General features: G+C 46.2%; 1 protein-coding gene across 2 annotated transcripts in view; it reads right to left on the bottom strand.

Moving 5' to 3' along the window:
• CCDC85C (coiled-coil domain containing 85C) overlaps nucleotides 1-17,153 on the bottom strand; it is a 110,853-nt gene that overhangs the window by 4,179 nt on the left and 89,521 nt on the right. For both annotated transcript variants that reach the window (XM_027637817.1, XM_027637818.1), the window contains exons 4-5: nucleotides 8,055-8,150; nucleotides 1,516-1,614 (exon numbers count right to left, since the gene is read on the bottom strand). In XM_027637817.1, the coding sequence (XP_027493618.1) occupies nucleotides 1,516-1,614; nucleotides 8,055-8,150 (195 nt within the window). The remainder of the gene's footprint in view (nucleotides 1-1,515; nucleotides 1,615-8,054; nucleotides 8,151-17,153) is intronic.

Below are 17,153 nucleotides of genomic sequence, written 5' to 3'. Positions count from 1 at the left end.
CAAAGCCTCTGAGGAATTGCAGTATTTTTTTAATTGCAATTGAAGTCAAAACCAGCCCTTTCCTGGATCTGGGTTGCAATTCTCAGCAGGGACACTGGATGGCATCTGTGCACCACTTTCCAAGAAAAGAAACCATTGATGCATTTTTCTAATTAGTCCCTCTTGAAATTAGAACCGTTTTTGCCTGGGGTAATAGTATAAAACAAATACACTAGATTCAGAAGTTAAGTTCAATGGAAGGTCAACCCTGCCATGCTCACAGAAAAGATGCTACCATGAACAGAAAAGATAATGAAAAAGATAATGATTAAAATTATATACACATGACTTTCTAAAACCATACATTTTATCCCTCTAGGGCCGCTGGGGTAAGGGAGACAATTTAAAAAAAAAAACAAACTGCAAAACACTGCCTTGAATCTACATAAAATGAATATTTAAAGAAAAAACAGCTGATGAGAGACAAATAGAAATGAGTCAATTCTGGAGGATGAAGTTATGGTATTTTACTTTTCCCCTAGCATAGCTATAAGGGACTGTGGCATCAATATCCTAAAAAGCAGGCTCTCATTTACTCTGGTCTTGGCTCTGCTTATAGGGATCCAGCAACCAAAGTGAAGTGCCTCCACCCTTGCCAAGGATGCTCGCAGTGATTTAGCTCTGCAAGATGCACTTGTGTTCTTTCTACCCTCCTTTTAGGATTGAGGTGTATTTCAGAATTTATAACAGTCTTGGGCTCCTCTCAACTGCTGGGAGGCACTAAATGATGCCACTTGGGCTGACCTCCAGCGTAAGCTTTAAAAAAAGAAGGCTTGTAAGCATCATCCTCCCTGCTGTGGGCACTCAAACAGCACATCCCCAACTCTAGGCAGCGTGCAGCTCGGGCTGTGCTCTAGCAGAAATCCCAAACTCTTTGTTCAAAGCCAGAGCGTGGCCAAGGTGCTTTGAGGCTGGAGGCAATGCCACCCAGCAGACACCGCAGAGCAGTGGTTTGGTACAAGCACTCACCATACAGGATGTGGCCAGCTCAGTTAACAGTGTGGTTGCCCAAAACATTGGCAGGGCTAATAGCACCCCACGTATCATAAGAAGAAAATTCTCTCTCTGATGTTATCTTATGGTTTAGGCTCTAACCCATTCAAGCTGTTTGGCTTTAAAGATGGCAATCAATTGCTGCTTGGCCCAAACCACATCCCTAAGGGCACAGGTGGAGACAACTGCTAAGAGGACTCTTCTAGCCAGGGAGAGCCCCTTGCACATCTCTCGGTCAGCTACAAGAGCTACTCCACAGCCTTGAAGGCAGCAAAGTGGGAACTATCTGCTGAGCAAAGGCTGCTCCGTGCAGTGAACAAGGCACTCATGTTACAGACACCCAAAACAGTGGTCAGCAGAGCCTCCACTCTTCCCTTGTGCCTGTGGGCCTCACAAGGCTTACACCAGCAGATCCCTGCTCCTCCATACTTCTAACAAATGACCACAAAAGGAACCCCAAGAGTTGCTGAGAGGAGTTATTACATTGCACATTTCACGAACAATCGCCTTCTCCTTTTCACTTAGGTCTTCTTCATAATTGTCTTGCATTTGCCTGTCCAGATTTTCATGGACCTCAAGGACCTACAAAAAAACAATATTAAAAAAGCATTATGATCCTCAAATAATTATGTGTGTCCCTGAGAATATCATTAACAAGTACTTAAACTGGCAGGATTCACAAAGCCTCAAGACGAGCAAAGACGAGCGTGACACCAAACACCAAACTTCCATCCTCCCTGTTCCCCTGCGATGTCCTGCCTCTGTCCCACCACCTGCATGTTGTTGCTGCTGCCACAGTCCTGGGGGACCATGTGACAATTGGCATCAAGTTGCCTGTGTCCACAAGCACATCTCTTCCAGGAAGGCTGTTGGTAGCCCCACGTTCCAGGCAGCCCCCCAACAAGGCAGCCCCCCAGCAATTTGTGCTCCCTCCTTTCCCGTCTTTCACAGGAGTAGGGCTACTCTACTCCCTCCTACTAATCCAAGACATGGGGCAACTACAGTGAGCTCAGGCCAGCAGCCTTTAGGTCTGACGGTGTTTTGGCCTTCAGGGAAAGAAGGGAACAAAGGTTTGTACCACTGAAAATCCCACTGTGCAGCTGAAGTACGTGGTCTCCAATCAGTCACAAATTTGCAGATCTTAAACAAACATGGCCAATTTCACTCGCCTTTTGGCTGAAAATTGTTTCTAACTCAGTTTCTCAAGGGAACCCCTTGGAGACCCACAGTGACAGCAAGAGTTGGGCTGTTACAATAGAACCCTCAGACCCTGAGATTCCTATGTGATTCCCAGCTCTTTCCCACTCCCCCTTTGAACTGGTTGCAGCCAGGATGTGAAGGGGATGGAAACAGGATGGGGAAAAAAATCTACTGCCTCCCAGGACCCTGCGTGATGACTGCAACTCTCTGAAGGTGCCATCCCCATTAAGTGCCAGGATGATTCCAGGCTACCATCTCCTTGTGCCACAGCTACCCTCTGAAGATGGAGCTGATCACTTCAACACCCTAAGCTTTACTTGAATCTCCATCAGCACCACTTCCACTCACAATGCTCACATGTAAAGGTAAGGGCCTTGGCCAGAGCTGGCACATAAGTGCATTGCCTGCACACACCCCTCCACCCAGGATTGCAGACACAGCTAGAGAGTAACACCAGCTGCTCAGTGAGTTCATCTGGTGCAAATACAGATGCCCCCAGCCTGCACCCACAGAGTGGTGAGGCCAGGCACATGCCTGCAGCACCCTGCCCACAGGCGACTCTAGGGGAGTGAAGTATCACTTTTCCCTCCTGCTTGTGACTATGGGGCTTTTCCCATTATATTCATGAGATGAAAGCACTGTGAAAAAATGGAGACATGGCTGTAAAAGGACAGCCCTTGAAAGGGAGCGGGAGAAGGATTTGAGACTCTCCAAGAGGGCTCCACTCTGTGGCTCGGAGGGTATCTCCACTGGGCACTCCCAGATCTGGGAAGAAGCAGGTTTCCTTGAAGAGGCAGAGAGGTGACAGCTGCAGTAGTGACATGCCAGAGTGACACATCCAGTGCTCATGTTTGTGAGCTCCTGGATGCCACTCAGCCAGGTGGCTGGGCCACACCTGCAGATTTGCTTTGGGAAGACAAGTAAATGTGCTGTGAAAGCAGCTCAAAACACTGCAAAAAAATAGTGGAAACATCCTGCCTGTGACTTATTATCTTAGATTTCAGCCTGGCAAAGTTTGGAAATAGAAGTGTGACTTTTAACTTCTTTGCCTCAAACAGCACTTGGAGATATGCTCCCTGGGCACTGATTCCCAGGCCACACAAGTCTGATAAGATGCAGCAGGTCTGTGTGGTTGTTGTGCCCCACCATGTGCTGCCTACACCCTGCACCTCCACAGCAGCTCAAGGGGGAGCCAGCCCTGGCCCGCCACATCCCACCTGGGGCACATACTATCCTGGCCACCTCCACAGAGCTCCTCCAGAGAGGCAGTGCCCAGCTGTGGCCAGGTGGTCCCTTGATTACAGAACAGAGGCTGCCTGGGGCTAAAGGCAGCCTTCACTTCCCGCTGGAAACACACTGACCCGAAGAATACCCCTCCATCACATCAGCATGCATTCAGAGAGCTCCTCTGGATGGGCATATTGCACAAGCTGGGCATAACTCAGTGCAGGACTGCCTCCAGATTTTACTGCTGCCTCTATACACCTCGCCCAGGGCTTTGCCACTGGTGAGCAAGGTGGTCAACTCAGCGTGCAGGGTCAGAGCTCCTGGAATTACCCAATGCCATCAAATAGCACAGCACATGGTCTTATTCGCCACAACACATCCATATGCATGTGAAGATACGACAGGTGTAGTTGTATGCACAAATATTCCTATACCTCCTAGGGGAGTACAGAGCTAGATGCAGTGGTAGGGTGGTTTCACTCTTTGCTGAAGTGTACAGCAAAGGCTTCTCCATGAAATGGGATACCAGGGTAGATTATCCCCTGGTCTGCTTCAGCACAGCAATCTCGTTGTACTGGAACTGTGCTACAAACAAAAATAGGTCATTCTCCTAGGGCCCTTAACCCACTTGGGACCAATCTTTGCACATATAAGAATTATCTACATCCTTTCTAAGAGGAGAGGAAGGGCAAGAGGGATGCAAAAAGCATGTATGTGCTGACAAAGGGAGCATCTATATTTTGCTAAAGAGGAGGGAATTAATTATTGATTCAGCTGGACTCACACATTGAACTTGCTTGTCTGGAGTCCGTGTGCTTCCGATGCTGGCTGCAAAGCCAGCAGCCTGCAGAATCACATCCTGGCGTGGAGCGCCAGGGCTGCCTGGCTGACAGCTCAGCACTGGCTGTGTCCACAGGGCAAGCGTCAAGGACAGCCATGGTCTAGGTTAGTTAAAGATCACATCAGCTCCAGCCTCTGCTTCACACAGCCATCCATCTTACAGGCACAGGAGTCTCAGTGGACTAAAATAAACTGGTTTTCTACTACTTGTGCTTAAACTAAAGCCACATTCCTTAGTCCATGAGGTGTGAAAAGGTGGCACAGTGTATTTCTTTCAGTGGAAATGTCTTTTAATAGTGTTAACCAGGCAGAGCTGGAGCTTGAAGCTGATCAGATGGAAGTTATGTTTGTACTTAATTTCTGAATCTCATTTACTCTGGAAACCATTCAACAGCCTACCCTGGAAAGGCATGTTGGAAGAAAATGCACTCTGAAGACTGAAATCACCTCCTGAAGAAAGACAGGAAGGCCTTTTCTTAGTGCTGACCCAGCCTCAGCCATTCTTAAATCCTGCCAGGTGCCTTTTGGTCTGTTTAGAAGGAGCAGGTTAATGTTCCTCCAGTTACACCACTGGGGACTACGGACATACCTTCACATCAGCTGTCTATGGCTCAGCTAAAGTTCAAGGACTGTGCATTCAGTGTGGGTTTAAGAAACTGGGGTACATCCTCCTGTGATTTCTGATGCTTCCCAACCCAGGGAAACTTTCTGAAGACAACATGCACCTTGCTCTCAATGAGCATGCTGGCTCATCTGGCTTTCTCCCTGCCAATACATAAAATAAGGAACATCTCAGGTGTTCTTTGTGACTGCACTGACCTCTGTGACCAAGGCAGTGTCACCTCAAAATCACCAGGTCCATCACATCCACCTCCTTTCTGACTTGCTGTACTGGCCCCCCATGGCCAAAATATAAACATATTTTAAAAACAAACCAACAATCAAAAAAACACCACCAAAGAGTCCAAATGACAGTAACAGCACGTTGGAAGAGGAGTTGAAAGTTGAGGTACTCATTTCTGTGACAAAAAGCACTCTGGGATTGAGGAATGCTTTCCAAAGGGTGCAAACCTCACTGAGTTTGTTGATTCATAAGTCAACTGAACAAAGCACTGGGGAACACAGCATCCTACTTCAACAGTGGAACAATCCATATGACCTGCTAGGATTTTTCCCTAGTTTTGGAAGGTTAAATCCTACCTTACCCACAATTAGTGGGAGTGATGATCACCTGCTTGATGGCTCTGTGAGCATGGAAGAGGTCCAGGCTGCTGCTGTGGGGGCAGCTGGGTTATAGGCTAAATGTCGTTCTCTTACATTTGTCTCCTCCTCACCTCCCCATATCTTTAGCAGGTTTGCTCAGTTCCTAAGAAAAGTGCTTTGATGTTCAGTGAGATACTGAACTGTAGCATGTGTACCTTTTATTCTTGTTAGCAAAAACAGCTGTTAGAAGTGCCAACCTGTCGTTCTGCTCCTTATTTAGTAAGTGCAAACAAACAAAACTATTTCAGAAGCAAAAATAAAGAAAACCCTAAACGTGTTCAAGGAAGAACTTATGGTAAATTGTAGGCAATGCTTCAGCCACATAGATAGCATTCAGCTGCCAGAAAATCCTAAGGAAAAAGCCTGGGGTACATTACATAGGTGGGTGCAGACAGAAGCAATCCAGAAGCCCTGCAAATCCATGTGGAGTGCACAGTCCCTCAGTGACCTTTGCGTGGGCACAGAGCCGCGTCCTGGCGGCCACATCACTTCTGGACAGACTTGCATGCAAGCATCCCACAAGACAAATGAAGCCAGCTTCATAGAATCACAGAATAATAGAATGGTTTGGTATGGATGCCATGCACTAGATCAGGTTGCTCAGGGCCCCCCATCCAGCCTGGCCTTGAACACTTGCAGGGATGAAGCATCCACAACTTTTCTGGGCAACCTGTCCCAGTGCTTCACCACCCTGTGAGTTAATGAATTTCTTCCCAACATCTAATCTAAACCTGCCCTCTTTCAGTTTAAAACCATTGCCCCTTGTCCTGTCATTACCTGACATAAAAGTCCCTCTCCCTCTTTTTTTATAAGCCCCCTTTATGGTACTGGAAGGTGCTATAAGGTTTCCTTGAAGCCTTCTCTTCTCCAGGCTGAATAACCCAAGCTTCCTCAGTCTGTCTTCATAGGAGAGGTGCTCCATTCCTCTGATAATCTTCGTGATCCTTCCATCTCTCTTTGCCTTTCCTTACAGTAAGGAGCTAACCTGCTAGAGCCATAAGGACTTCCTTTCACAGCCAAGAAGGGCTTTCTCTAGTATCTGATGTGGTATAGGCAAAGCACAAAGTCTCATTTGTAGGCTGCTCTCTTCTCCTCCTCAAGGGAAAGTCATATCACAGGAGGTGAGAGTCTAAGCTAGTAGACCAGCTACATGACAGGGGTGGCACTGGAAAAGCTGCCCAGTTCTGCAGGGTGCAACTAAGACCCACTCCACATGCTACAGCATGCTATGGCCAAAAAACCAAGCTGGAGCTGGAGACCACCAGCTCACCACATTTCACTGTGCCACAAGGGAGAAGAAGAGATTCAGACCATGACCAGTTTCCTCAGTCTTTTCAGTTTTCAGATGATCCTTGGAAATGGGCCATAGGATGAAAAACTAAACACCTTCTCCTCCCTCCACACTGACCTGCAGGAGAATTTCCTCCTCACTTCAATTGTGAGAATATTTTTAACCTCAAGTGAGTGAGCAGGACACATCACGTGAGCTCATTTATGCCCCAGGAGATGTGACTGCTATTTCACCCGCTTCCTGACTCAAGCCATGGCACTTGAAGACAGACAAATTTACCCCACTGGCCAAATTATGAAATCACAGAGAATTTCATCCAGCTCTTTCTAGGAATCAACAAAGCTCTGAAGTAGAGGGATTAATAATATATGAAAACAACCAGTCATCCAACTTCATTTCAATTGCTTTATATGAGTCATTGCACCAGACCTTCCAAACCTAATTTTCAGTTTCCAAGAATCTTCCTCGTTAATTTCCAATCCTTTCCATAAGCTCATCAAACTGCATCTTAAAACCATTTATGTTTCTTGCCCTTACTAATAAATTCAGTCCTGTCATTCCTAAAGCAAATAAGAACCTAATTTCTCCCCAGAATATGATCATAATCAATTTATAAGTATTTGATCTTGTAATTTAAAAACATTGCCAACTCTGCTTAATACTATCCCTCACCACCACCTCACCAAGTGCAATGAAGAGTAGGAACAGAAAGGTACAAACCCCACAGTTTGGGAAGAAAAAGCCCACAGCAGTAGTCTGGACTGCGTCAGGGCTTGGATGACTAAATGTAATAAAAAACAAATTAGTACAAAGTGTCAGAAAAACAAAGGTATCACATGAGTTTGCAATGCTGTGCAAGGCATCAGGCATCAGCATTTAGTTCACTGCTGTCACCTCAGAGACTCAGTTTATGCAGGACTGATGCACAGAAAGGGTAACCAACACCTTCAGCATCAGAAGCTTTTGTTGGAGGCTTCCCACCTCCAAAAAATAGCTGTGCATAATCTTGCTTAGCCCTGCAACTATTTGAAGCAATGATTATTCATCATGATACAGGTGCTGGTTACCAGTAATCTGCCTGAGTATTAACTTTCTATTTTCAGTTGTTTCCACAAAAAGAGCAAATGCCCAGTTCTGCCACTCAGCTTGTTGCACCACCTGGCACTGCACTGCCTGGCTGTGGGGGTCTGCACAGCCTTACCTTCATAGCATGCACCACAGCCTCTGGCTTCTGACCAACAGGGACATACCCTGTTGCAGGAGAAGATGCAAGATCAGATGTCATGCGACCCGGTCCCTGTTGAAATAAGAAAAGATACGCTTTAATTCCCTTTAGGTGATTTAAATGAGGAGAAAGAAAATATCAAAAAAACTTGAGCACTGGTTTGTCTCAAATTCAATCCCCTTCATCTACCTGCAAAGACAAAAGACACCATCACCCCTTCCTCACAAGCCACTTGATTTAATGCCACTTAAGCGTACCATCACTCAGTCTAGAAGTATTCAGGCAGGAGATCACCCTGGTTTAAAGCTAAATTGATTCAAGAAACATTTTTTTTGCTCCCTTAGGATAACTTTGTACAAGGACAAGATCAAACACTAGTCATCCTTCTAGACAAGGGAGTAAGGCAAACAAGATGATTTTCCAGCTTAAAAGAGTCATTTCTAAGAAGCTGCATTTATGAAAGAAACAGTTGGCATAACTTCATTGCTTCTCTGGCAACGTTTTCCCATGGACATCAAGTACCAATCTTCAGCTACAGAGAAAATTGTGAAAGCAACCTTAAAACAAGCAGATGTACAAACCTAATGTTGGTTGGGTTTGTTTCCAAAATGCTGGCCAGTCCTCCTGCATGAAGGGTCCCATTGGGAAAGATGCCGAAATTACATTCTACAAAAGATTTCTGCTGTCCAACCAGCCTTGTAAGCACTTTTCATAGGGCTTGCCTTTTTTTACAGGCATCCAGTTTGGATTATGAGAGACACAATATCTTTATTCAATGAGATGCACCCTGCCTGTCCCTAATATTTTTGCATTGCTTTGTAGCACTGGGAGAAATCAACAATGAAGTCATTGACCAAACTTGTATTTAGTCTTCACATCCTTTAGGAAACACAAAGAATTATTATACTTGGGGGCCTCTGAAAGCAAATTAGGATGGCAGAGCGGCATGTAGCACCATCCCAGGAATGCTTTCACAGACAACACCAGACACTCAATTCTCGTTTTTTCCCTGTTTAAAAACACAGCATGTTTTATGCTTTGTCTCATCATTTTGCCTTCTATGCAAGCTAGCTAAGCCAGAAGAATCATAGAATAATAGAATCACAGAATGGTTTGAGTTGGAAGGCACCTTAAAGGTCATCTAGTTCCACCCCCCCTGCCATGGGCATGGATGCCATTCACAAGATCAGGTTGCTCAGGGCCCCATCCAGCCTGGCCTTGAACACTTGCAGGGAAGGGATGGAGCATCCACAACTTTTCTGGGCAACCTGTTCCAGCCCCTCACCACCCCCACAGTAAAGGAGGACCAATGGAGGGGCACTTCATCACCTCTCATTCTTCCAAATGTTTTAAGTTGTAGGGGCCTTTTTACCAATAAAAGTGTTCGTGTGCATATATTAAAGAAAAAGATGGGCTAATTCACTAGGCTACAGACAAAAAGGCGTGGAGCCTTTCAAGCCCCGGCCACTGATCTGTGTTTAACCCACATCATGACCAACAGCCATTTACTCATAACAGCAAACTTCATGAACTGATTTGCTGGTGATATAAAAACTTCCTTCTCAGAGGAAGACATCTCAGAAAAAGGAAAGTTAGACTTACTAACCCCACAATAATTCTCCAAGGTTATTTAACAGACTGGGAAAGCAGAGAGACCCAGAGACGCTCACATGGTTCTGGACCTGCTGGCAGAGGGTTAGTGCTTGTTGCAGCTATGCCCACCTAGGGACATGTCCTCAGCAACCCCATCCATAACATCACACAGAAAAGGCAGAGGCTGGGGAGGGAGTACTAAGGGCTGGATCCAGCCAGTCCACAACTGGCTGCAACTTAAGACTGTAAAATGGGTTAAAAATTTCTCATGGGGCTGGTAAATGCAACAGAGTCCTTTCAGAATCAGCATCTCACAGAGGTCAAAGACACCAATACAGGCGTAATTATTCTGATTTCATCATGAAAGCTGCTTTCTTTCCAAGAATGACCAGAATCATGACAATTGAAAGCAGAATATTCAGGAGTTTGTGGCCACTAATGATACTTGATATGAATCTTCCCCCATGGCCCTTTTCATAAGTATCACAGGAAATACCAAGGAAAGGTCTAACATCCAATATTTCTGAGAGTAATTTGACAAAGTAAAAGGAATTCTGTTGGATACTGCTGCTGACAACATTTTAAATACAGTTTTCTGGTCAAACTAGAGTAGATCACGAAGTCTTCTGTATGACAGGCAGCAGTAGCTTCTCCTCACAAAACTGAAGTCACTAATGAGCTACAAAGCACTTCTATGATCGCAATCACTCTCAAAATTATTACAGAATACAAATGAAACCAGAATGATTAGAGAGAAATGTTTTCTAAAGAGCTTGATCATACCTAACCAATCACCATACTGACAAGATAAAAGTAATCCTTGCAAGAACAGTGATGCACTGGATATATTGTATCACATAAAAAAACATTCAAAGGGTCACCTTTCTTCTCAGACAAGTGGTTGAAATCACACAAGGTCAATCAATTGAGCAGCCTGTGAACACAGGCAGAGGATTTGACTGAAGAAGGGAAAAATAATGTTAAAGAATGAAGGATGCAGCAAAAGAGGTAGACCCAAAACTTGCAGTCAGAGTCTAAGTGACAGATTACTTCATTTCTAAAATAGGCATGATCCTTGATCCTTAGCTTGGAAGCCAAAGCCCCGAGCCAACTGAAACAGATGCCCAAATTGCTGAGTGCAGTCATCAGCAATGGCAAGTGCACCACACAGCCATGCCACTGCCCGCTGTGCCCCAAGCCACAGAGACCTCACCACCATGCCAGGCTGTTGCTACAAAAGGCCAAACATGCACAGAAAATGGGGGAGCAAGCAAGGATCTCACCAACATTCCTGCTCTTTGCAACTGTAGGATGCAACCAGAAAAAGCAACCACCTTGCTAAGGCTGGCTTAATATTTATGACTGCACTTAGTGTTTTTGTGCAGCTGCGCCCTTAGGAAAAGCTCTTTCTGGAGACACAAGGAGCTGGCATTTTTTAAAGGGGGTTGGTGCTTCATTCCCACTGATTTCAGTGTGGTCCACAAAAAAAAAAGCTTCAGCCAGACTCCTATCAGCTTCCTGCATAGTGGCACACATAAAGGAGGCCAGAATAGACAGGACTGCAGTCAGCAAGGAAAGAAATGACAACATATCCAGCAGGATGCACGGTCAGCCTTTGGAGGATGGAGGAGAGGAAAACGGGCAGAGTTCACCGATACTGTTAGCTGAAGGGGAGGAAATGGAAGGAATTGGAGATAAGGTCAAGGTTACTATACTGGAAAACTGCCAACACTGGGAGAAGGGAGGGAATGGGAAGAAAGAGGAGGATGTGTATTTTGCCCAGCAGGAAACCAGCTGAGGTGAAACTCAGGGGAGAGGGAACCAGAGATCAGAGATATGAGATTGGAAGAAGGGCAGGAGGCCAGGGGAAATCTCAAGAAGTCAGCATTAAGGCAGTAGGTGAAATTGCACAGATGGAGGGGATTCCTCATGCCTAAAACAGATGCATTTGGAAACTGGGTAAGAATTACCACAGCTGCACCCCAGCACTCTAACTCAGCTAATCTGAAGACATCCATCACTGCAGAAACCCATGCCCTTCCTGTTCCCTATAACTAACATTTTCACAGCCATGGGAACACAACTGACTCAGCACCCTGACAGACAATAATAGCAAGGTTAATCTGGTTATATCCCAAGAAGAAGAAATTGTCCATATAGGCAAAAAGCAATATGGTGAGTTTTGGGGCATGCATCACTCTCAGTTTCCTCTCCCTGTCTGGTTATCTCAAAGACACCGTCTTTGTATGGACATATGGCTTTTCCACTTTCTAGGTTTTCATAGTGTTTGGTAGCTCAGAGATGGTTCAGTCTTCAACTTCAGACATGTGGCTGAGGCACCTCATAATTATATAAATGAATGGTGCTATAAGACAGCTCAGAAATCACCAAAGAGGATGCCATTAAAATTTATAATAAAGTTGTTGAGAAATAGTATACTCCTTTCTGCTTCAGCCACAGCCACAGTCACCCCACTTAAAAGGAAGACCTGCCCAGTGGTGAGATCACCAGTTTAATTAAGGTGGGGGGAGGGGAGGCATCCAGGTCAGGTCTCTGAGCTCCAAAGCACTTGGAGCAAGCACCTGTATTCCCTATGTACAGGGTTTGTTGACCACTGCACCCTGAAGGCCCAAAGATACTTCTCCAAGATACATTTTAAGTAGCAAAAGTCCTAGGGAAGCAGAGGCTTGGAACCGTGTGTGACCCATCCAATGCTTCTTTGGCAAGTTGGTGCTTTTGCTTCTCTGCAGATCACTGTGGCTGTTCAGAACACTCAAGACTGTTGTAGCATGGATCTCTGATAAGTTCAGCCCTGGAAACAACAGCCCTATCTCTGCTGCCAGGATGGTTCTGGGACTGCAGTGTCCTGAGAGGATCCTGGTGAAGCTTTTTGCATCCCTCATGGGAGGCCAGTGCCAAGTATACCCATATCCAGGCCCCCTCCCACTGGGGAAACAGCAACAAGAGCTATTCCTTTGCAACCTCTGTGCAGACAGCAGTACTGAAGTACCATCGAACACATTCCCCTTTCAGCCCTTGCTTGCTCCTCCATTTCAAGCACATCAGTGCCAGATATTTGGTGGTATTAGTGATGGGACCAATGCACTTCTCAGAGCTTACTGTTCCCACACGCCATCAGTCCCCTCCCCATTCCACCAACCCCATATTGTGCATGCCCAAACCACAAATCCATCAGAGAAGCTAAATTCTGTTCCAGACCCTCCCAGAAACCTCTCACTGGAGCCTGCTGGGCTTGTGGTTCAGTCTCCAAGTCTGTAAGGAAATTCACAGTCCAGCTGTATCACTGACTAAGAAAGAGAGAATCTCTGTAGGTTCTCATGCCAGAGCATTCTTGAAGCTATATTCTACACACAGGGGTAAGTTCCCCAGTTCTCTATTGCTAGAATGATGTTTGATCCACTGACAGCCTCCAATCCAAAGCAGAAAACAAAGCAAATCAAACTAGCCCCATTCACTGCCCCAGCCAAGAACCCAAAGTTCATCAGCAAAGTAACAGTGTTAATGTTAGAAAGGAAACGCAAAGACCACAAATACTGCCAATGATCCTTTTTAGTCTGACACCAAAAAATGAAGAGCAGAGGCCTCAACTTGCAGCTGCTGGAAAACATCTTGCTGTACCAAGCTACAATGTCATTACCAGTGTATAAGACCAAGATGCCTAATGAGTCCTTGCTGGCTCTCTCTGGTTGCATGGGATATGGTCCAGCACAGATGTGACAAGCACTGCCATCAATACTCCCTTCCTATGTGTCTGGAGGAACAAAATTAATAAGAGTGTCAGTAATAGGGCACACTGCAAAGTCCCGATAATGACACACCTCCACAGAGGTAAAGTAAGGCTTAATAACAGTGGGAATGCTTTGGAACCCAAGAAGAAAAGAGCCTAACTAGGGACGACAGGTGTCTGCTCTTTTAGAGGTTTTGAATCGGAAATCTAAAAAAGAACAAAGAAATTGTGATAAACAATTTCTCCTTCATTTCTCCAGGGACCTGAAAAGACATGAAACCTTGGTCCTGCCATCAGTTTTCAATCTCTTTCTGCTCAATTACATTCTATCTTTTAATGACACCCTCTCCTACCTCAGCTCCAAGAGAGCTATTTTTGATCTGCAGAAAGGCTGCAAAAGACTAAGTTTCAAAACCCAGAGGAGAACGTCATGCCGATTTTACTTCAGCTAACAGGCACAGCCCAGGTACTGAGGATGCTTCAGACCAACCTGGAGCATACAAGCAAACGTTAATGCTTCTGAACCTCACATCATCTCCTTGCCTTCTATAAATGTTTGTCTACCATTTCAAAAAACAAGCAGATATTTAGAATTCAAACCTGATTAAATAAGCCACACTTTTCTAATGGCATACCTCAGACAACATTAAAGCTTAATGGAGTCATATCAGACACTGTGAAGTTTTTATTGCCAAGACAGAACACAGAAAATTACATTACATCAGGCACTGCCAGACAACTCACAATAAAGTTCCCAGGCACATCTATTTACCTCACAGTGGTTTTCTTTGCCGCCTGCTTACCCAGGTTTGAATTATACTTGGACCCTTCCTTAGCACCTGTCACCATCCAGGTGTTTTACGTAAACAGAAATGTCAATGCCACTCTGCAAATTAGGAACTGTTAAGGACAAGCAGGAGGCAGTAACATGCTGACAGTTCATAGAAAGTGGGTGGCAGAGCTGGATAGTACCATGGAAAGGTACCATGTCTGGCACCCAAGTCCCGGTGTGCTGACAGAATGGGGGGCCCAGCACATTTTGTTTTTGTGAATGGTGCATGTGGCTACAAGTTTAAGGAAGCACCTGGAGCAGCTCCAGCCAGACATTGCTGGGGGCAGATGGGAAAAACTGGCAGCAAAATCAAGGACTGAGAGCACAAGGCCACTCTGGTATGGGAGAAGGAACGCACCAAAACCCTGAAGCATGGTGTCCCCATCAGAAAAGCAGCACAGGCAGCATCAAAGGCAAGCACTGGGCTCACACAGACTGATGGTCCATTCAGAAAGAGGTATCTCCCTTCACACAGAGATGAGTGGCATTTCTGGGCAGTTACACACAAAAAATATCTCCTATTACCACCAGCCTGAGAAATTCCCTGGGCCCCACAAAGGCAGATCAAACCCCCTCATTGTTTTGCAGCCCGGGCCACATTTCCTGTCCTCTGTTGCCTTGCAGCTGCAGAGGGTTGATGTCTGAAACAAAGCGCCGGTGCCGCGTGGCGCTGAAGCGTGACATGACTCCGGGCTGACATTTCGCCCTCCCTTCCTTCAGAGTCCTTTTCCTCCCTGCTGCATCTTCACATGCCCGTGGCAGCTCTGCCATTGCCACCATGAGTGGTGCTCCTGAAGGGGTCCAGCTCCTCTCACAGTCCTGCAGGGACAAGGCTCCCTGATGGCACCCTGGCAGCAGCCCCAGGGCTCCTTGCTGGCTACAAGAAGATTTCCTGGAGGCACAAAGAAGAGTCGGGCTCCTCTGCAAATCACACCATGCAAAGAACAGCCTTTTTGCCACCCTGCTGCAGAGATGCCAGACCTCTGATATCTGAGCATGGGACACCGTCACGAGAGCCAGGGAGCACCCAGGTCCTTTTTGTGTCCTGTCTGCATGGCAGATGATCCAAAGAGATGATGACACTTGGTTATTGTTATTCCATGCCTACTGTGCAGAAAGCCTGCCAGCATCCAGCTCAAAACAAACCACCAGCTCCCTTCTTGTGGGTTTAAATGGCTGCACAGCCCTACATTCCTAAAGACACAGTGGGCTGCCCTGCAGCTGCGAGCACTTGACACTGTGCCACCCTGCCACCAGGCACACCAGAAGAAACACGTGGAAGATCCCACGGACAGCTGCAGCTACCCAGCACAACACAGATCCCAGCCACCAACGGGAGTGAGTGCAGAGCCATCAGTAGTCTGTATTAGCATCTTCCCTATCAAATCAAGGGACTTTATTGCAGATGCTAATCTCCTTTGGCATTACTTAATTTGCTGCCTTTAATCGTAGAGAGCAGCTGGTCATGTAAACATTCAAATTCCATGAATTAACTGCTGGGTCCACACAGGAGCCAGACAGAGCTAGTCTGCGTGGCTCAGCCACCTCCTGCATCATCATGGTCTTCCTGGTATGCATGCATGTCTGCTTAAGTAACAAAAAGGGCTTACATGGCACTCCGATTAATAATGAAAAAAATTAACTGTTTTATTGCTTTCTCAGCACAAACATCATGGACACTTGACAAAAGAATAGCCCTTCTCCCCAGCAGGCACGTATGGGCTGTGCTAGGGCACGGAAGGGAAAGGAAAATTTCGAGGACTGTCCCAAACAGAAAACAAAGTCAGGACGTTGTTTGCAACTGGATGTCATTACAAACAGGAAGGGTGTCTTTTCCCAGTACCACACACTCACAGAAGATCTCGGCTCCAGGCTCAGGAGAATCCTTGGTGCATGCACAGCTGGTGAGCCAGCTTCCTCCAGCATTGGCAGGAGAGAGGAGGGCGGTCACTGTATGGGTTGGTAATAGCCCAGGGGAGTTGGGGCAGGTGCACACTGGTAAAACGTCCCAGCAACAGCTTCAGCTGCTCCCTCAGATGGTGAAATTATTGCCAACATGACATATTCAGAGCAGTTGCAGCCCATAACTACCTGACACAAGTGAACAGAACAAGAACAAGTCTGTCCAGACAAAGCAACCCATGCTTGTACCAGCAGACAAGTGCGCTAACTCTGACTGACTCACAGGGGCACTGTCAGCGTAAGGATTTTGAGAGGTGCTACTTCTTTTAATAAAAGAACATCAAGTACATTTGTTTTCAGAAGGAAACAGTGGATATTTTTAACACTTTCCTGATTTTGAAGCAAATCTGATTTGGGGATGGCCCAGGTGAAAGCCTCTGGGTGGGTAGAGGATGCATGCAGACACAGGAGGATACCTGCCCACACCTGTATTACCCTTCCATGCCTCCATTTCAGCCTGGTTGCCCTCCCAGGCCTGGGGTAGAGCAAGGGTCTGCTGTGCCCCTGCCTCTTCCTTGACCCATTTCCAGTCCCACACAAATGTATGTGACAAGTAAGCATGAGAACCTACAGCAGATCCTCAAAGCAGATGCGTTTTTTTTGCCTCCTGTGAATACCTGTAAAGGCAGATTATGGATACAGTCTGTCAGTGCCTCTTTTGCTCATCAAATCCCCAAACTTTGTCTTTGGCAAACTTTGTACAGGTTGGCTGTCATGGGGAAAAAAGCAACCCGCCACTCAGAGCCTCTGGAATAACAGCTGATGAAGGGCAGCTGCCTTCAAAAATGGATCAGCTTGTTCTCAGCTGCTGGTAATACACTCTGAAGCTTCCCAATAGCACTCCCCAGTCACAAATGGTGACAAACCTTTCATTTTACTTTCCCTTCCACAGCCACTGTTGCTGCAGCAGCAAATTAGCTGCCTTGAATTTCTCTCTTTG

Source organism: Corapipo altera, unplaced genomic scaffold (assembly GCF_003945725.1).
Source record: "Corapipo altera isolate COAL_440 unplaced genomic scaffold, ASM394572v1 23, whole genome shotgun sequence".
Classification (NCBI taxonomy): Eukaryota; Metazoa; Chordata; class Aves; order Passeriformes; family Pipridae; genus Corapipo; species Corapipo altera.
Note: the sequence above shows the minus strand (reverse complement) of the source record. Positions and strands in the feature narration are given on the sequence as shown.